Below are 22140 nucleotides of genomic sequence, written 5' to 3' on the forward strand. Positions count from 1 at the left end.
AATTATGTTTTGAGTAAAATAAGATAAAAGTATTTTTTGGTTCATTTATTATATGAAAAAGATTTTTTTTAAGAAAAAATATCTTTTAAAAAAAGATATAAATTGTAACTTCTCAAAAAAAATATTTTTTATTTTTCTAATACTTTTACTTTTACTATTAAAAATTTGCTAAACACACTAAAAAAAGATTTTTTTATTAAAAAATATTTTTTTTCAATTTAATAACGTCCAAACAAATACATTATTTGATTTAAGAGAAATGAAAAAAATGAAAAAATGAATGAAATTTTTTTATTTAAAAATATAAAAACTAAGAAATTTTGTGTGTGTGGGTTTCATAAAAAAAATTCTTTCCATCACAAGTAAAAAATAAAAAAATATTATCTTTTATGTAATTTTNTATATAAAATTATAATATTATATAATATTTATAAAATACAATAAAAATAAATAAATAAAAATAATTATACTTATTTTATCATAAGGATAGATTTATTATTTTATATATAATGTACATTTTAATTTACATATAATGAAAAATCTATTTGTCATTTATTCAAATTATTAATAAATTTAGTATAACAGCTTATAAAAGGAGGAGTTCATGTGACGACGAATATATTTTTTCCTTTGCCAATTAAAAAAAATTGTTACTTGTTATTATTGTTTTTGTACGTTGATTATTGTGATTGTTACTTGTTAGTATTATAAGTTTATAACTGCCTATAGCTAAGGCCACAATTTGTAGCTAATTAAGGGTGATGTGTTTGTATTCCCAATTGGCCTCATTCACTTTCAATTGAACGTGGGTTATGGCAACGCTGTAGTCAGAATCCAGATGTCATCACAATTGCAAATGCTGTTTTTGGATGGACTCCACTTATTTTTCCTGAAGTTTTGACTAAAGCTTTTCAAGTGGACAAAAAAGTAATTAACTATCTTGAAAAACAGTTTTGGTATGACAATAACTAATTTGATGAAGTGAATCACCAGCCACTTCATTCCATTTGTATGATATATTGTTTGAACTCATATATAATGTAGAACAATAAATAAAATGCACGAGCAATATATATAGGCAAGTATCCGATGGTCATACCTATAGTAACTAATGGTGACTATGAAATGTACCTTTAATAAAAAGATGACAATTAAATATGGTAATATTTTTTTTGTTAGTTTTTTTTAATAAATATGTTATAAAATTTAAACTCAATCTCAGTTGTGTTGTCCAATTCCGATGCTTCATCCCCCTATCCACTGATCCGAATAGTCGGTCACACAACCTTTCTGAACAAAACCATATCACCAAGAATCAATTAGTTTAAATTTTTCGGTTCATGTGTGAATTGATGATTTTACTCATCTTATTATTTATTTTTTGAAATAATTTATTAATGATAAGAAGTATGATCACCTTTATTTTTTTAACAGAAAAAATTATTTTTCCCAAACCACCGTTTAAAATGTTTACCTTTATTATTAGCTTTTTTTCCATGTTTAATACAAAGTAGCTCAAAACAATGGCTACCACAAAACGCAACATACATATCGGATTTGTTGTATTTGATTATTTGATTTTTGGTTCAATAAATATGTATTGAGTTTAATTAGTGAGAAGTTATTATTAATTTTACATTTTTTTATACCTTCTTAATGTTTTAGTTGTTAAAAATAAATTTGATGGTTAGAATTTAAAAATGAATAGAAACTACAGTTTAAATGAGTTGTCTATATTAGTTTTATTTTAAATTATTTATTTATTAGGATATGTTAAGTTTAGATGTCAAAAAGAAGTATAAATAATACATATATAATCATTTCATAAAGAACAATACACAAATACATTCAATGCATTCCTCTTCATTTTCTAATAAAATGGTATCATAACCACTTATAAATTGTCTTCGTGGAATCACTTTATCTTTTTCAATATCCACAATTATTTAGGCTCAATTATGAGAATTGGGCATCCCGAATGAATGCAATTCTCCATGCTCAAGGAGCGTGGGAGATAATTGAGAAAGGCTATGTAGAACCAAAAAATGTGGAGAAGCTAACAGAAGCTTAGAAGGACAAATTGGAAAATAAAAGAAAGAAATATCAATGTGCATTTACTATCATTCATCAAGGTTTAAATGATGAGATATTTAAGAAGATTGCTAATATAACCAATGCAAAGAAAGCTTGGAATACTCTTCAAAATTTTGTCATAGGAGTTGAAAAGGTGAAGAAGGTTCGTCTCCAAACTCTAAAGGCTGGGTTTAAGTCTCTAATAATGAAGGAGACTGAATCCATTTCGAATTATTTCACCAAAGTTTTGGTGATAGTGCACCAAATAAAAAGGCTTGGAGAAAAATTAGAATATGTTGGTGTTGTTGAGAAAATCTTTCGTTCTCTCAACTCAAAATTTTACCATGTGGTGGTAGCCATTGAGAAGTTCAAATATTTGGATATTATGTCCATTGGTTAGTTGAATGGTTCCTTACAGGTCCATGAAGAAAGAATGGATAAAAGCAAGCAAGAACGTGTGGAGCAGGTCTTGCAAACAAAACTTTCGCGGAATGCTAGAGGAGAAGCCAACAAAAATGGAAGATAAGGACGAGGTCGAGGCCGTGGATGAAGACGAGGACGTAGCTATAGAAGAGGAAGAGATAAGAAAAATTATTTTCAAGAGAGAACAAATCAAAATTTTTCTCGAGGTCGTGGAAGAGGAAGAACAGTTGACAAAAGATACATTGAATGCTATTCATATGGAAAGAATGGACATTATTCTTGGGAGTGTCAGACATCCAAAGAAGAAGAGAATAAACTTGTTGTGCACAGTGAAGATGTTGAAGAACCAAAATTATTCCTTACGCTCAAGGAAGATCAAAATTCTGAAGATTGTACGTGGTATTTTGACAATGGAGCTAGCAATCATATTATAGGTGATAGGAGTAAATTTGTAGTACTCGACACTAACGTAAAAGGACACGTGCGTTTTGGTGATGAATCAAAAGTAGAGATCAATGACAAAGGGACGATTCTATTCGAGCTAAAGAACGGAAGTCATAAGATTCTTTCTAATGTTTATTACATCTAAAAGATGAAGAATAATATCTTGAGTATTGTTCAATATGAGAAGTGGTGGAGCTATATGTTTAAAGTTATGTATCGAAGATCCATCGTGGATTTGACATATGAGATATGGACATTTAAATTTTGGTGGGCTCAAAGAATTGAGAACAAAGAAGATGGTAAAAGAAATTCCAACAATTGATCATCCTCATAAGTTATGTGAAGATTGCTTACTTGAAAAATATTCAAGAGTTTTTCAAAGAAGTCCAAATCAAGAGCTACCAAGCCACTTTAGCTAATTCATGCAGGCGTTTGTGGACCTATCAAGCGCTAGCCATTATCACTTGATAAGAGTGCTTATTTTCTATTTTTTATTGATGATTATTCAAGAAAAACATGGGTTTATTTCTTAAAGCAAAAGAGTGAAGCATTTAATGCATTCAAGAAGTTCAAAGTTCTCGTTGAAAAGAAAAGTGGCTATGAGATAAAAGCTCTCATAACTGATAGAGGTGGAGAATTCACTTCAAATGAATTCAAAGCATTCTGTGAAAACCATGGTATTTAACGTCCCCTAACTGTTCCTAGATCACCTCAACAAAATGGAGTTGTTAAAAGAAAAAATAGGACAATTCTAAATATGGCGAGAACGATGTTAAAGAGCAAGTCATTGCAAAAAGAGTTATGGGGAGAAGTATTTACATGTGCAGTTTATCTCTCAAACCGCTCACCTACCAAAAGTTTGAGAAATATAACACCTCAAGAAGTATGGAGTGGTTTGAAACCTAATGTTTCACATTTAAGGGTTTTTGGATTTATTGCATATGTCCAAATTCCTAAGCAATAAATATCAAAGCTTGATGATAAGAGCTAAAAGGTCGTATTTATTGGCTATGAAGAAAATATTAAAGGCTACAAGTTCTTTAATTCCGACAACAATAAAGTAATAATAAGCAGAGATGTTGAGTTTGAAGAAAGTACAAAGTGGAACTGGACTACACAAAATGAAGCTACTTATAATTTTTTGCTTTACTTTGAGGAAGAAGAAGCTCCACTGCAAGAAGTGCAAGATAAAATTGATCCTTCAACACCAGCATTAACCCCACTATCATCATCATTGTCATCTCCATCCTCTAGTTCAAGCGAAGGCCCTCATAGATATTGAAGTCTCACTAATCTCTATGAGCAAACTATAATGCTAGAGGATGAGAATTTATTGTGTCTACTCTCCAATGATGAGCCTTTAAGTTTTAAAGAAGCTGTCAAAGATAAGAAATGAATACAAGCTATAGAGGAAGAAATTCAAACAATTGAGAAGAACAACACTTGGGAACTTGCATTACTTCCAAGTGGTCATTAGGCTATTGGAGTCAAATGGATTTACAGAGTTAAGAAGAACTAACTCTAAAGGTGATGTAGAAAAGTATAAGGTAAGACTCGTTGCAAAAGGGTATAAGCAGAAGCAAGGAATAGATTATGACAAGGTGTTTGCTCCAGTTGCTCGCTTGGAGACGATAAGGTTGTTATTGTCACTTACAGCACAGAACCACTGGAAAATCCACCAAATGGATGTGAAGTCTGCTTTTCTGAACGGTAATCTTCTGGAAGAAGCTTATATTGAACAATCTTTGGGTTTTGTTGTTGAGGGTTGTGAAGATAAGGTGTTAAGGCTTAGAAAGGCCTTATATGGACTGAAGCAAGTTCCAAGAACTTAGAATGATCGTCTTGATACGTATTTTCAAGATAATGGTTTCACTAGGTGCATTCATGAATATGCACTCTATATGAAAGAGGAAAGAAGAAATTTGTTATTTGTTTGTGTCTATGTGGATGACCTCATATTCACAGGAAACAATCAAATAATGTTTGAAAATTTTAAGAAGGTAATGGCTCAAGAATTTGAGATGAGTAATAGGACTAATGTCTTATTATCTGGGAATTGAAGTGAAATAAATGAAGGATGAAATTTTCATCTCACAAGAGGCTTATGCAAGAGAGCTGTTGAAGAAACTCAACATGCTAGACTGCAATCCTACCAATACACCTATGGAGTGTGGAGTCAAACTTTTCAAAGAGAAAGAGGGTGTAAGAAAAGTTGATCAAATATTATTCAGAAGTCTCGTGAGGAGTTTAAGGTATTTGACCTATACCAAACCTGACATTTTATTTTCAGTTAGGTTAGTCAGTCGCTACATAGAGAATCTAACAGAAACCTATATGAAGGCAGTCAAGAGAATTCTTTGCTATCTTAGAGGTATTCTTGAGTATGGCATGTTTTATTTAACTTCAGATGAATGCAAGTTAATAGGCTATTGTGATAGTGATTATGCTGGAGATATTGACGGTAGAAAGAGTACTACTGGATTTGTTTTCTTTCTAGGAAATAATGCAATTTCTTGATGTTCAAAGAAATAATCCATAGTCACTCTTTCAACTTATGAAGCAGCGTATGGAGGCTTAAATGGAGGAGTAACTTCCCAAGATGTGCGCCGCTGGCATTGATCCTACTGGTGGCAGCAGTAATGCTGGTGGCACACAGACATCATCACCGCCTTCTACGCCATTGACTCAGGGCTACGAGACTGATGTCGACGACAACTACCTGGATCTGTAGATATTAGATTTTTGTTTTATTGTTTTATATATTTATTTGATATACTTGACTTTTATTTAATTTTTATATTGTATTATTTAATTATTTTAAATAAAAATTCTTCATTATTCATGATTTGACCACTAATTGTACAAAAAAAATTTAATTTAAAATTACAATTGACAATTATTTTAAATTAAAAAATGATATTACTGTCGGAATTATCAAAGGAATAATCTTATGATAATGTAGCGCGAAACATGTTTTTGGTGCCATTGTTACCATCGGAAAGATCCACTTATACATTGGTTTTTCAAGAAGGTGATCTGCCGGAAAGTTCAACGGTCACACGAAATAAATCTGACAGTAAACGTTTACCGACGAGGTTTATACTGTCCGATTGTTTTTTATGGTAATTTTATTATCGTCAGATTTATCTGACGATAAATCCGATGGTATTCAACGCTTTTCTTATAGTACGTATTTGTACCTTCAATTGCTAATTTGCTGCCATACAGTTGTCTTTTCTCATAATAGCTTTTATCTTTAATTTACAAAAGAAAAAATTATTCCAATTAAATTTTTGAATCTCATACTTTGATGTTATTTTTTAATATACAATAACTTGCAACAACAAAAATTATTAATCAATAACTTTTAATTCTGATATTACTATTAGGTACCAGATAAATGACACAGCTAAAATATAAAGATGAAAAAAAATTAAAAATATGTATAAAATATGAAAGAATTGATTAGATTTCTTTGAGAATTATAACTTATCAATTTATTACAAAGAAATTACAATAACTCTCTTTTTTGACAAAAGAAAAATATACTTCTCTCTAATTATATAGGATATAGGAGAATACCTTTTAAAAAAGAAAAAATTCTTAAAGAAACTCAAATGTTTCTATTACTGTTGTTGGATGACTTGATGAGAAATGAAATGAGAAAGTTAAATTTATAGGAGAATTTCTATTATGTAAATCATCCATAATTTACTATTGTTAGTCATTATCTATCTCCCTCCAATATCAAAATTTGATGGTTATTATTAAAGAGTATTTTTCTCCTTTCACGGTTTATTTTTTTTCTATAAAATTAGCTTTACTAATTTTACGATACAAACGTTGTTGTAACTAATTAAGTCCAACTAAGTTGATAAAAGTCTAACATAAAACTAACATGCACGTGTATAGTACACGCATTTTTTTATTGATATAGCACATAAATTTTTGTTCAAAAGTATATAAAATTATCGATATAGTACATAAATTTCTGTTCCTAGCATAAAAAATTTTATATATAACACATAAACCTGTGGATATAGTATAGAAATTTGTATATATAGCACAAAAATTCTTGGACATAAAATATAATCTTATCAATATAGTATAAAAAAATTTTACATAGTCTAAAAAATTTTACTAAATACTTCTATTGCCATTATTTTGGGTTTTGTGCACTGAAATTTGTATGCTCGATAGTTTCACTGCACAACTCAAAAATTTCTTCTACTTGAGTTTTGTATTGTGTATTAAAATTTATGTGTTCAAAGCTTTGTTGAACATATATTGGAGAAAAACATGAAGAAAAAATGGGTATGTCAATGGTCTGAATATGTAGTCTTTCAAAATTTTTTGTGTTGTGTACCAAAATTTATTTTTAGTAATTTTGTTAAATATATATATAAAAAGAAGAAGAAAAAAAAGAAAGAGAAAAAATCAAATAAAAAAAGAAGAAAGAGAAAAAAAAGGAGGATCACAAGGACAACAATAATAACAAAAGAAGAGAAAGAAAAAAAATGAAAAAAAATTAAACAAAAGGAAGAGAAGAAAAAGAAGCTTAGGTATATTAAAAAATTTTGTTACCGTCAATGTTGTTATACTTTAATTATGATTGAATCAATAATTTAATCTTTTGATTTCATATTATAATTACAAATATTCTTATTTTTATTTTTGGGAATATAATTGCATTCGATATACATACTTTTAACATATTAAAATATATAATTAAAGAACTAATTTGGATTAATCGAGTGGTCATTTCATCACTTATTCGCTTAAATAAGTGTTGAGAATTCAAATGCCACATTATGCATATAGTAACTCATTAGCCAACGATAAACTATTAAATAGAGCTCAAATTCACAACAAATTAATCATTTGTCTATCAAATTAAAAGATACTGTAAACAACCAAAAAAATAATACACAATTAAAGTATAGAAAATTTTAGCTAAAATACAACAAATACTACTAATTAATAATTATGAGTAAATTAAAAGAAAAATATTCTCTAACATTAAGTGCCAAGGCTTCATTAAGCACAATACATCTAGCTAGATTTACTTTTAATACTTTAATTAATAATTTATTTATGAATGAAACACTATATTTTAAGGTTATGTTGGTTTTGAAGTATTAAGATTGAGATTTAGGACTTGTTTGGGTGAGTTTCTAAGAAAATATATTTTTTTGAGTTATCTTTTTTTAAAAAATCTTATGGAAAAGTAAAAGTAATTTTATGTTTGGATATCTCATACAAAAATATCTTTTTATCTATCAATTATGTTTGGGTATAACAATATAAAAGTACTTTTTTGTTTATTTATTATATGAAAAACATCTTTTTTTTAAAGAAAAAAGATGTAAATTACCGCTTCTCAAAAAAGATGTTTTTTTTTATTTTTCTAATGCTTTTACTTTTACTATTAGAAATTGGCCAAACACGCTAAAAAATAAAAAAATATTTTTTCATTGAAAAAATATCTTTTTTTAACATAATAATAGCGCCCAAACAAACACTTAAAGACTAAGATTCAATATCGTATTTAGTGATCATAAATTAAAATTAAAATTTCAATTTAAGATACAAAATTTCAATCTTTTTAACACCTTTAAAAAATAAAAATATAAAAGATTAAAATTTTTAAAAATAAAAACTGAAACTTTACTAATATTTTCTTCTTAAAATGCTCTCGTTCAAATCTCAGATTCCAACCCTACTCCTCGTATCCCTTACTTTTCACCTCAATCCCACTCTATCTGTCATCATCGATCCACCATCAATCACACTTTTATCATAATCATTTTCAATATATCCCTCTTTTTTTTATCTTCTTTTGTAAGAAAAAAAAGAGAAGAAAAGAACAAGGACAAAACAGAGAAAAAAAAAAAGAAAGAATAAAGAGGAGACGGCGACAACAAAGACAGAAGTGCCATCGAACAAGAAATAGAGAGAACAACGTTCCTACCGATTTTGAACGAAATAGAGAGACAAACTTTTAACCCCACGTCCAATTAGCTCTTTTCTTACAACAAAAACTTATAATAAATTATCACATTTTTTCCATTATTCTTTTTCCATTTAGCTCAAACTTTTTCATTGTTGAACATAATAAATTATCACATTTTTTTCCATTATTTTTTTTTTCATTTAGCTCAAACTTTTTCATTGTTAAACATAACACTTTTATTAGTGTTTTCAGTTTCACATAATTCTTGATCATCTTCACTTATATGAATTAGGGTTTTATTTTAATTTTATTTTTTAATTATTAGTAAAATATTTTAATAATTTTAGCTATTTAATTTTAAATTCTGTAATTATTTTAAATTAAATAAGATATTGAGACATAATTTAATCCTATACACTTTACATAAAATATAATATAAAAATTTAATTTAATTTTTATCTCTTAATCTCTATCTCCAAATTTTTATCTCTTAATTTTAATCTCTCTTTCAAATAAGCAAATACGGTAGTAGTGTAATGTTCTTTCCATTTGGTTGTTAAACCAAAAGCTATATAAGACATGTCACTTTCCTTGCAATAAATAGTGTATATTTTTCAAATATCACATTTTTTAAAACAAAAATATTATTTATTGTTGAAAAAAATTGAAGGAGTAAAATGTAATCTATAACTCTTTAATATACTCTCTCTCATATTTTCTTCTAATTCCACTTATAACAATTAATAATAAAAACACTACAACAGAAGCGAGAGTTAGCGGCCATAAATTTGGGGCAATTTGAAAAAATGTCGCTATCTGATAATTTTAGGGCAGTTACTGCAGCGGTTTAATTTCCTAGCCACCATATCGTTCGATTTATGGCAGATTTAGCACAAACCGCCGAAATTATCATCTATTCTATTCTATTATCTATTATATTAGATAAAGAGAAAAAAAAGCCCCAATCTTCGTTTTCATTTTTCTTGTTACATCTAGCGAAAAATTCCATTCTTCTTCTTCTCCATCTCAGTTGAGAGATACCGTCTTCGCGAGTGCCACCCACCCCATCTTTGCAAGAGCCACCCACCCCATCAAGCTTCGCGTTGCAGATGCAGCGGATATCTCCACTCGATTCGTGTTCTCTCTCTATTCGACATCAGTTCTCAACTACTCCGCCTCCTCGTTGAGATTCGCTGTCGATTCCTCTCCAACGACGCCGACACTAATCTCAGGGAAGTTTAAACTTCTTTTAATATTATTATTTAATTGATTTATCATTTATTACATCTTTGTTTTTTTCTATGTAGTTTAATCTTGGAAGATATTTCTAGTAAACTATTAAGAGGTGCATTTGTTTTCTTGATATTCAGATATGGTTGCAAAATTTGAGTAGATTCTCTGTAAAATTCATGTGTGTTAGGACTTAGGGTTATCTATTAGGAATTAGGTTGAATTTTTGGATCTGTTTTAATTGATGAGTTTTCAAATTATCAAATTGTCTTTCACTTGCTTCTTGACCTAAATTTCCAAATTGTGTTTCTCTGCAGCATTGTGATTGGCTATGATGAAGGGACTATTATGGTTAAACGTGGTCGAGAAGTACCTGTTGCTAACATGGACAACAGTGGAAAAATTTTTTAGGGTAAGCATAATGAAATTCAAACTATCAATATAAAAAATGTAGCAGCAGATGTGGAGGTATGGGATCAATTTTTACCCGTATTTCTGTAGAATGCAATAATCTGTAAGTATTTGATTTTATTAACACATGCAAATACTATGCTTCTTAGGTTGCTAATGGAGAAGGGTTACCCTTGGCTGTTAAGGAGTTGGGCATTTGTGATCTCTACCCACAAGTTAGTTAATATTCTTCTTTCTCACATGATGTTCCATTTTATTGTTCTGTTTCTTCTGATTTTAAAGAGTTTCTACTGTTAAGGAGTTGATGGAGAGTGTAAGAATTGTGGAAAAATGTGGTAGAGTTTTATTTTGTGCAGGATCTGCACATATGTTCTGGTTATTTTAATCTATTTGGGAGACTAGTATTATGATTGGTTCAAAATAAATTTGACTCTAGTACTAAGGCAATTACTGTGATAAATATTACATAGCACAATTATAAACTCATGAATTCAGAACTTTGAAAATAAATTTGATTCTAGTACTAAGGCAATTATTATGATAAATATTACATAGCATTATTATAAACACATGAATTCAGAACTTTGAAGTCCTCATAAGTTATATCATATACCCCATTACAGAGGAAAGAATAAAATTATGATGCTTCAGTTTGAGTATTCTACTATAGGAAAATTATCCATGAGCCATTGTGGCAATAACTTTTGTCATTGATCTAATTCTCTTTGGCTTTTCCACTTACTTGTATCCCAAAAAAATAGAATATGAGTTCATTCTTTGATGAACAGCACCATGTTATGGAACTCATTATTATTATTATTATTATTATTATTATTATTATTATTATTATTATTATTATTATTATTATTATTATTATTATTATTATTATTATTATTATTATTATTATTATTATTATTATTATTATTATTATTATTATTATTATTATTATTATTATTATTATAAGGGCTTGATTGGGTGAGCTATGTGAAGTTGTTTCTGTAAATTATAAATGTGGTTTTTTTCAAATCCTAGCTATGTTAAGTTGTTTATGTAGGATCTGTTGGGAGAAATTAAGGATTTTGTTGTATGTTTTGATGGTTTCGGAGAGATTTTATAGAAGATGAGGGTCCTATACTTGTAAAAGGAGGGAAAGAAATTATCCCAAATGTGATCAAAACTGTGCAAGTTGCCAGGCAACGTGGAATTCTCATAGTTTGGGTAATAATTTATTTCATGAGTTTATTGTCATTGCCTTTTTCAGTATCTGATCTATTTGTGTGAGAGATGTATGTGATGGATAGTTTTAACTTAATTTTGAAATAATTGGATATTAGAAAAATCTTTTGAAAGTCCCTAATAACATTATTGTATTAATATTATTTTTTTAGTCACCATATTTTTATTTATAATCACAAACCCGTGCCTTTTTTATTTGGCTTGAGGAGTTATGATACAACTCTCCTTTAGCATTTCTATTAGAGTTATTGAGATTAGGAAATGAGATAAGAAAGATGTGTGTGTGTGAAAACTTATCATCAAATGTTGTTTTTTTTTTGAGTTATATCCCCTATATTATTATGCCGTTCAACAATTTAGGATACTAATTAATTTTGTTTGTAGGGGTTCAAATTCCAAGTTGTATTAGGCAAACTCTATGATACCGTAGCATTAGATTATCAACCTATAATTTGACCATATACTTTTGTTGCTTAGTTATCTAACTCTGCAGATGCTTAATTTAGTTAGCAGCACCTTTGTTAGAGTATGTGTTTATCTGATATGAAATCTATAACTTTAGAAATTCTTCATGCTAGTTTCAGACATAAATTATTTTTTGGGATATATATATATATATATCCTTGACATCGAGGGACATTGGAGCATACAATTTGTTGTGCCTTGATGTTATTCAATTTAAGGCTCAAAAAAGTTGCTTATGTCTCTGTCAAGGTAAAATGTAAAGTGAAAAAATGTTGCAGTAACCTGGTATATCATTTGTAACACAATAATATTATTTATCTTGTATTGAGTCTCATTAAATCAGTTTCAAATGTCCAAAATTAATGTACTTATATACTTGTAGTGGTTGAATATTATTAGAGAAGACCAAGAGGAAGCTGCTTGAACTACAGGAAGAGTTGGAAGCTGAGAAATTGAAAAGGAAGGTGATCGAGGATGAAGCAATAGCAGAGAAAAAAAAGAGACAAAAAAGAGACAGACAATGGAAAGTGCTCTGAGATATCTATTTCAACGGGAGGGTGAGGAGCTACCACCAGTCATTGCTGCAGGGATGAGTTCCGTGGAATAATAGAGTGACAAATAGTATATTAGGATAGGAATTATTTTGGTTTGAAGTCAACATTTAGTTGAATTTGACTATGCAACTCTTTACAAGAGATTTGTTTTATTGATATTTTTATAAATATATTATTGTCTTGCATATAATTTTTTTCGTTTTTGCCACAGGTTTAGATTCTAGGCCTGAAAATAGAGACTTAAAATATTAAAAAATCTAAAAAGCACAAAAAATATGTGTATAATATTTTTAAAAAAACTGCGATTTTTATAGAAAAATGAAATTTTTTTTAAAACTATTTTAACATTAGCGGCGGTTAAAGCGGCGGTTTTAACCGCCGCAAAACAGTCGCAAACTTAATGGTAACCGTGTTAAATAGCGGCGGTTCGTGACCGCTGGTAAACATGCGCGAAATCGTGGCACTCGTATTTAGCGGCGGTTTTTTCACTGGATGCCACAAAATACTAATTTAGCGTCGGTTATGCCAGCGGTTGCTGGAAACCGCCGCCAAACCTAATCCCGGCGCCCATAACTAGGGCGGTTTGGTGAGCCGCCGGCTTTTGATTTTGCGGCGGTTTAAAACCGCCGCTAATCATAAAAAAAACCGCCGGTAAGTAGCGCCTTTCTTGTAGTGAAATCACATTTCTTTTTTCAATTATTAAAAAAAATTGAGAGAATCCATTCTCCCCACCCCTCTTTTTTATGTAGGTGAATCAGCCTGATTATTATTCCTCCTTCTCTGCATACATTTTGTCTTTTCTTTGAGTGTCTACTATATTGATGGAGTCAAGATTATAGATCCATGCCACCAAGCACCATCTAGGCTGAACAAGGTTCTTTATTTTATTTTTTTAGAAGAGGTTTTCAATCATCGTTTGTTGCACAATATACAACACTGAACTGGAGACGCTGATCAACATAACCTCGGAACCATCGAGAAAAAAGAAAAAGAAAAAGAAATAGTGGGATATATGTGTATATAATAAGTTGGATTAAAGATAAGGATAAATAGTGAGATTCGCACAACAACAAAGAGACAGTAGATGGTAAGCTAACTCATATTATTAAAGTGAATCATCAGAAATAGATATAGGAAATTAGGTTTAAATGGGAACATCAGAAAAGAATCACAATCCCTCCATTGGATATTCCAGGCTGCTCTGCTTAAATTATATCTTTGCTTCATGAAACATACTTTGGAGTCAACTACTGTACTCTCAAGGAAAATTTTAAAGAAAAATATAAGTAAATAATGAAAATATTAAACAATATAAACAATAGACATATCAGATATTTAATTCACTAGTTGTGCGGATAGTTATTTTAAGGAAAAGTATAAGGAACCAAAACCTTATCAGCCAAAAACTAAATAAAACTATATTAATTTATATCAATAATTAATTAATTTTAAATTTTTTAAATTCAAAATTTAAAAAATTTTAAATTGATTAAGTAAACCTAATTAAAACCTATAAAAATTTTCCTCTTTTTTCTCACATTAATTTATCCACTTCTAATAATCACAAATTCGAAAAATATATAAAAAAACATCTATTTAATATGAAAAAGAAACATTCTAATACTTAGTAGAAGAAACATCCATATATATTAATTCGTAAAAATTTTGAATTCATCCAAAGGTATTTGGCTGGGTTTTGGCTGATATGTTTTTGGTTCCCTAGCTTTACTCTTATTTTAATATTAAGATTTAAATGAGTAATTTGGAGATATAATATATTTTATTTTTAATTTTAGAGTTCGTTGTTCATGTTATTCAAAAAAAGTCATTAATTATTTAATATAATCCAAATTTTAATTCTTTACCATATAACAACTCTCTATTTTTTTCATTATAACTAACCCTACCTTACATATTCATTTGGATTTCTTCAAATTTAATTAACTTCCGCTACAATATAATAAATCATTTAAAGGATACCAAACAATTACCAACCAACTTTCCTTGTGAGTTGTGACTATAAATTAGTGGAGGTCAGTGTTTGACCCATATAATTGCTTACAACTTTTTCCCTTTAACCCTAACTGCTCTTGACATTTTGTAGACACACAAGCTAACTTTCTATATAAAGATCGCACTATGTATGGTCAAATGGATAAGCCTAGAAGAGGCCCAATTACTTTAAAGAATAATGTAATTTACTAATTCATTAGTTCTAAAAGGACACATCAAATTTTAGCGACTAGGTCTCAAGAATATATACAAACTCCGAAGCTATTCTCAACTTCAGTTTCCTATTTGCCTTTAAGAAATGAACTAATTGCTTATGTATTTTTTGTTAAAATTATACAAAATAATCATATATTTAACTTATTCGATATATAGTTAAAGTTTAAATAAAAATAAGATTTTGAAATATGCATTAAATATACTCTAAAACCACTAAATAATATTTCATAGTCTTGTGAGAATAAAATAATATAATAAATTAATTATTTAGGATTTAATTTACATAATACTCTATATTTAAATAAAGAAAAAGTCTAAAAGATCAACTAAAGTGTAACCAACTAAGAGTCAATTAATTAAATTTTTTTATTTTTAATTTTAAAATTTAAAAAATTATGATAGTGAGAGTTGTTTTTTTTGTTGTAATAAACTTATTATCTAACTAGTTGGCTCTAAGTTAAATATTTCAAATTGGTTTCTTAGCAGGATCGATAAATAAAATATACATAGATATTTATTTCTTATGTTAAATACATATACAATTAATTTATTATTCAATAGTCACAAAAAAAATTATTATTCAATAATATATAAAAATATTTTTGACTTTTACTTTATTCAATGCATTAAACTACGTTTGGTTTTAAAAAGGGTCGAATTATAATTAATTAATCAATTACATAGATAATTATTATTGAAACTTTTTATCAAATTAAATTGATTATATAAACTTAACCCTTTTCTCATTTATTTATTTGAGTATTTATTGTCTCTCTACCTACATATTATTAGTACCAATTAATTAACAACTAATAATTAAAATAAAGATTTTATTTTAATTAAAATTAAATTGATTATATAAACTTACCCATTTTTCTTATTTATTTATATGAGTATTTACTCTCTCTACCTACGTATTATATTAGTACCAATTAATTAACAAAAAGTTTGTTAAATGTTACCTAATTTTTTCGAAATAAAAAAATTGACGATCAAATAACACTTTTAAAGTGAGTACTTATTTTAAATCTGTAGATAAAATGAATGCAAGCTAAGAGGCCAATTCAACGTGAGATCAGATTATATACCAAAAATAATTCCATTGGCTTTAACTTATGGGAAGCATCTTCTTATATTTTAAAATATATTCTTTGAACTAGCATACACGTAGTTGTTGAAGAATGGTTCCACAATGCAAATACTATAGAATAATATTAATTACCTACTGCAGCGTGGATAAATTGCAAAGCCACTTCAATGGTTCCATGCTATAAATAGCGAGCGTTCCATGCAGAAGATATTCAAGTCTCTCACAATTAACAAGCAATTATATAGACAGCATCATACAAAACTAAAAATGAAAGCTACATACTTGCTGGTTGCATTCTTGGCTCTGGCCTCTTTTGCCTCTGCCTATGATCCCAGCCCTCTCCAAGACTTTTGTGTTGCTCTCCCCGATGGCAGCATCAAAGACGCTGGTATCTGTGCATATATACATTCATATTATATCCACATAATCACATAGTTTTTGTTACTCAAATTAGTTTCCTTTCAATATTATGTTTAAGCATCTTATGACTAGTTGTTTTTATTATAAGATTTTTCACTTTGCAGTATTTGTGAACGGAAAATTTTGCAAAGACCCTAAAATTGTGGTAGCTGAGGATTTTTTCAAGCACGTAGATCCTGGGAATGTTGTTAACAAACTTGGGTCAAAAGTAACTCCAGTGACAGTTAACGAACTAGCAGGACTCAACACATTGGGTATATCACTTGCTCGCATAGATTTTGGACCTAAGGGTTTAAATCCTCCTCACACTCACCCTCGAGGCACTGAGATATTGATAGTTATTGAAGGAACTCTGTTAGTTGGATTTGTGACTTCCAATCAGAACAACACCAACCGTCTTTTTACCAAAGTGCTCAACAAGGGTGATGTGTTTGTGTTCCCAATTGGCCTCATTCACTTCCAATTAAACATCGGTTATGGCAACGCTTTGGCTATTGCTGGTCTTAGCAGTCAAAATCCAGGTGTTATCACAATTGCAAATGCTGTGTTTGGATCGACTCCTCCTATTTCTCCCGAAATTTTGGCTAAAGCTTTCCAAGTGGACAACAACGTAATCAACTATCTCCAAAAGCAGTTTTGGTATGATAACAACTAGTTTGACGACAGAGCGCACTCATCATTGAATAATTCTACTTGGAAAAAGTATAGGTACCAACATATTATCTGCCAACTTCTGCCAACTCTTATTTATATTTGTGTTTTATGGAAGTGTGTTCGTAGATGTGTCTAATAATTAATATATTTTAAATATATATATAAAGAGACACATCCATAAAATATATCTATAAAGACACTTCTATTAAATACAGTTATAAAAAAGACATTTTTATTAGACACATTCACAAACACACTCCCATAAAACACAATTATAAATAAGAGTTGGCAGAAGTTGGCAGATATGTTGTTGGTAACGTAGCAGAACCGTTCTACTTGTACTTTGATTTAGTGTATGTTATGCATATGCCTCATGTAGTTCCCTGTAATAATAAAACGCATGAGGGTTATAATTCATATGCACTACGTTGTATTCATGTTCTGCTTTGATTTCATTTCATTTTTAGTGTGTGATTTTTAATAAAAATAAATCATGTTTCTTCGTATTGAATCTGTCCATTTTTTCAAAGCGTTACCATTCTCTCATGGATTTGGATCCTCTAAATTTTAAATTTGTACTTTAGAAGATAAAGTGTAATTTTCTACTCTTGAATGGTTTCTCTTTCATATTTATTCTTGGTCCCATTTATAAAATTAATGGTAAAAAATCACCCTTTATTCTCTAAAGTAAAATTCAAATCTTAGAGAATCTAAATCCCTCTCCCATAGTGTGGCAGACTTAAGAGATCATGGCATAATTATTAGCATTTATCACTCTAAATTTTGATGGACTTAAACTTCAGGCTATGTCCATCCTTTAGCTGATTAAAAAAAATATATATATACAAATTAATTCCAAAAATTGGACCGTAAGAATAACATAAAATTACACGGCTGCAGAGAAAATAACAATCTCTAAATTTTTTCTAAATTTTAATGTTCTTGTCACATTTAAGTATAACAACATTATTCAAATACGTGAGTATTCATTCTGCCCCTATTTGCTCGGAGCGAATTTTTAATGGAACGGATTTTTAGATAGAACGGGACGGGATCGAATTTAGATTAAACTCGTCCCAGTATATATAATATATGTAATATATATAAAATAATTAATAAAATAATTAATAATATTATATTATATTTAAATTTTTACTCTGTCAATTTCTGCCAACTCTTGTTTATAATTGTGTTTAATAGAAGTGTTTTTGTAGATATGTTTAATAAAAATATCTTTTTTATGGTTGTGTCTAATAGAAGTGTTTTTATAAATGTATTTTCTGGATGTATCTCTTTATACATATATTTAAAATATAATAATTAATTATTATTGATAATAAATTAGCATATAATATATTGATACCTATATTTTTTTTTTTCGATAACTATGATTGGAACTACAAGTACATTAGTTGACCACTAGATTAGTAATATATATTATATAATATAATTTCAAAGTTTTAAAATTTTTTGGGGTCATGGTGTACACTTGCCCGTTGCCCCCCTTAAAACCCGCTCTGTTCATAGATGCAACACCCTTGCAGACTGACCCATAATTTTTTCTTCGCACCACCCTTCTCTCACTAGTGACACTTCGATTGTTCTCGAAATTTTAATAATTATAAGAGCAAATAGGAGCGGAACGGATATCCGCAGGAACGGATTAGGGTTTAACTTTTTACTATCTACGAGTAAAAATGAAACGAATTCAATGCGCGTTATTGTAGAGTGAAGAAGTCGAATATGGCAAAAATTAAACCTGCTTCTACCGCCCCATTATCACCCCTAATCACATCTAATTTCAGTAGAAGTCAACAACAATTTGATATTTTGGTATATTTTAGAAGATAAAAACTTACATTCATTTATATTAATATAAATTTAATAATTAAAAATTATTAAATAATAATTTAATTAAATATATTAAATTAATTAATAACTTTTAAAAAATTAATTATACATGAGCTTTTGTTGATTTCTTTTAACAAATGTTCAATTTCTATTGGTGGAATATGAATGTGAATACGGTACGTAGTGACATAGGCGACAAACACTACATATGATAGGTTTTGAAAACTTTATAACACAAGTTCTTATTAAAAATTAAGGATAAATATAAAAAATATCATTTAAATTTAAAAGTTTGGATATTTAATCTTTAAATATTTAGATGTGCAACTTTTAAAAAAAAACATTATTAATTGATTTGTATTATATCATTATTAACAAGATCGACTCACAAAAATAATCGAAAACCTATTTATCATTTATTTATATAATTAAATTTAGTATAACAGCTTATAAAAGGAGGAGTTAATGTGAGGATTTTTTTTTCTTTTACCATTATATTTTCAAGTGTTTGAAGAAGTTCATTATCTAATATATATATTTAGTAATAAATTTGAATACTATAGTATAAGAATAAAGTCACTAGATGCAATGTAAATATGAATCTAATTTTTCAATAATTGAAAATAACATTTATTTTGTTATGAATTATCACATAATGTATTTTTAATATAATATTATTATTATTATAACTAAATAATATTAAAAACATAACTTATTAAAAAATATTATATATAACTAAAAAAGACAATATATATAATTGAGAAACACAATAAAAAAAATAAAAAAAATTTAAAAATATTATAAGAATATCATACATTATAATATTTTAAGAGTTTATCACCTAATAACGTATAGTGAACAATACAAATTATTTATCAAACTAGAGTATTTACTCATTTTGGTCCTTAACAATTAATTCCATCAATTATTTAGTTTCTTTATTCCGTCAACTTTAACGGAGGATAAAATAGTCCCTGTCAACTCTAACAGGGGACAAAATGGCCCTGATTCCTTTGTTCAGAAATGATACTGTTCTCCCCCAATTTCTATCATATCTCATATAACCCTAAGAGTCTAACATTGCAACTTCAAGCTACACGATGCACAATCTGCAACTTCAATGTTCACAAGAAAAAAATCTTCAATTTGTTCTCAACCAATTCATACTCAAGAAATTAATGACTATGTCTTTCAAGTACTTGTCGTCTTCGATGGATCCCATGAATCTAGACAGCAAGTCTGATTTGTTGAGACCCGTCATCGTCATTGCCATCTCGCTCCTCCTCTACCCTATCATCTCCATGGCCGCATTGTCCACTACTCTGATCGCTTTCTTTAGCTTCTTTTCCGAACCAATGTTCAGTAATCGCTTCAGTTTTCATATAAGCAGCGACGGCGACATTGCTTGCTATACTGATAGCTTGGATGCGATGTCGAAGTTGTCTGCCAGTTTGGATTCCGGGAGAAAAGGAATGAAGCACTCGAGGTCCATTCCAAATGAGAATTTGCATATGATATCGAAGAAGAATCTTCTCATGATGTTCTAATGTTCAACAATCTATATTGCTTGTGTGCGAGTAGAAAAAGACGTGCCCTTAGGATAGTTATGTAACTTGGTCTTGAGGATGTCGTGAACATTGTCGAGGTTGGAGGTGATGCTGTTATCGAGGACGTGGAGGTGGATGCTTCTGGTGGGTGAAGTGTGGAGGAGGTGGGTGTACCAGTCACAGAGATTTAGGAAGTGTGTGAGCCATGACATAGTGAGGTAGGTAAGACACGCATGGCAGTTACACTATGACTTGATCTTGGAGTTGAAGAGGAGGAAGAAAAAGATAGAGAAGAAGACTGTGAAGGTAAAGAATGAAAGTATAAATGTTAGGGTTATGCGAGATATGATGAAAATTGGGGAAGAACGGTGTCGTTTCCGAACAGAGGGAGACAGGAATCATTTTGTCCCATGTTAGAGTTGGCATGGATCATTTTATACTCCGTTAGAGTTGACAGAACAAATGACCTAAGTGACTGACAGAGTTAATTGTTAGGGACCAATTGAGTAATTAATTTTAGTTGGAGGCTAAAGTGTCTGATCAATTCAAAATTCTTTAAAGATCAAAATGGGTAAATACTCATCAAACTAAAATAAAAAAATTATGGTCATCAACCAAAATTTTTAAATAAATAATTATGTAAAATAATAGCAAAAATAGAGAAAAAAAAGTGAGAGACATGATATTTTGTGAGAGAAAATAAAGATAATGTATGAAGTGAATATTAATTTATATAGTAAATATAAATAAAAGTGAGAATAAAAAAATAAATTATATTTTATTAATTATTTTATATCTATTAAAGATAAATAACATTAATATTAAAGACATAGAGTAACTTACAAAAAAAAAGATTAAAATATATGACTAAACACTGCATAAAAAAATAAAGTGACAATACGATGATTTAAAAAAAATTATAAAAGGACAATTTCATTAAAAAATTATAAAGGACAATTTCGTTTCTCCTTGGATTGGGTGAGATGTACGTCAGCTCTTTCAACAACGGGGCGGTGGACACCTGCAAAAGCATTCCAATACTCAAGTTAATAAGATTAGAAGATAAATATCAAATTACTCAGAATGAATCGTGTACCTCATGTTTTATATATAGAATTGTTGTGATACTGTTACTCTAATATTGTGGAACTGTATGTGATAACTGCTCTTTAGTGAACTTGTTTAGAGAGATTTGCGGAAAAATTTCTGTGGCCATTTGAGTTGGCACGTAGTTATTTGATTTTATAGGATAAGTCCATTAGGAGAGCAAAACACGTACTCTCTAGTACTCCTGATATGGCACGTGTGTATTTAGTTTTAACCAGATTCCGATTTATAGTTTTTACCTAAGCCGAATTATAGCCAACGGACGGATCATAGCCCCAAACTTGACCTGTGAAAGTTTTCAATTATACAGGTTGAGCTTCTGACCTATAAATAGAAATTGTGATTATAACAGCCCCCAACTTAATCAGTTAGTCGATATTTCTTCAAAAACAATTGAATGGTAAGAGTGTTCGATCAATATAACTATGTGGGGGATACTTTTATGCTTGAGAA

The 22140-nt window shown here is 29.1% G+C and overlaps 2 protein-coding genes across 10 annotated transcripts; both read left to right on the plus strand.

Annotated features, from left to right (window-relative positions):
- Positions 1–9832: 9832 nt before the first annotated feature.
- Positions 9833–12959, plus strand: LOC107491989 (uncharacterized). 9 transcript variants are annotated; one of them, XR_001592701.3, is made up of 5 exons: positions 9833–10238; positions 10441–10535; positions 10684–10749; positions 11589–11752; positions 12618–12959. XR_001592701.3 is itself a non-coding variant. In XM_052262816.1 (4 exons), the coding sequence occupies exons 1-4, from the start codon at positions 10455–10457 to the stop codon at positions 12689–12691; spliced, it is 318 nt and encodes a 105-aa protein (XP_052118776.1). In that variant the 5' UTR covers positions 9833–10454; the 3' UTR covers positions 12692–12959. The 9 variants fall into 9 exon arrangements, 2 of the variants coding, with proteins under 2 accessions (XP_052118776.1, XP_052118777.1); XR_001592703.3 differs by having other exon boundaries at positions 9833–10591; XR_001592702.3 differs by having other exon boundaries at positions 9833–10535; positions 10684–10753.
- Positions 12960–16302: 3343 nt separating this feature from the next.
- LOC107491987 (germin-like protein subfamily 1 member 15) lies at positions 16303–17239 on the plus strand. Its single transcript, XM_016112935.3, has 2 exons — positions 16303–16496; positions 16633–17239. The coding sequence occupies exons 1-2, from the start codon at positions 16307–16309 to the stop codon at positions 17181–17183; spliced, it is 741 nt and encodes a 246-aa protein (XP_015968421.1). The 5' UTR covers positions 16303–16306; the 3' UTR covers positions 17184–17239.
- The last annotated feature ends 4901 nt before the right edge of the window (positions 17240–22140 follow it).

Source organism: Arachis duranensis, chromosome 6 (assembly GCF_000817695.3).
Source record: "Arachis duranensis cultivar V14167 chromosome 6, aradu.V14167.gnm2.J7QH, whole genome shotgun sequence".
NCBI lineage: Eukaryota > Viridiplantae > Streptophyta > Magnoliopsida > Fabales > Fabaceae > Arachis > Arachis duranensis.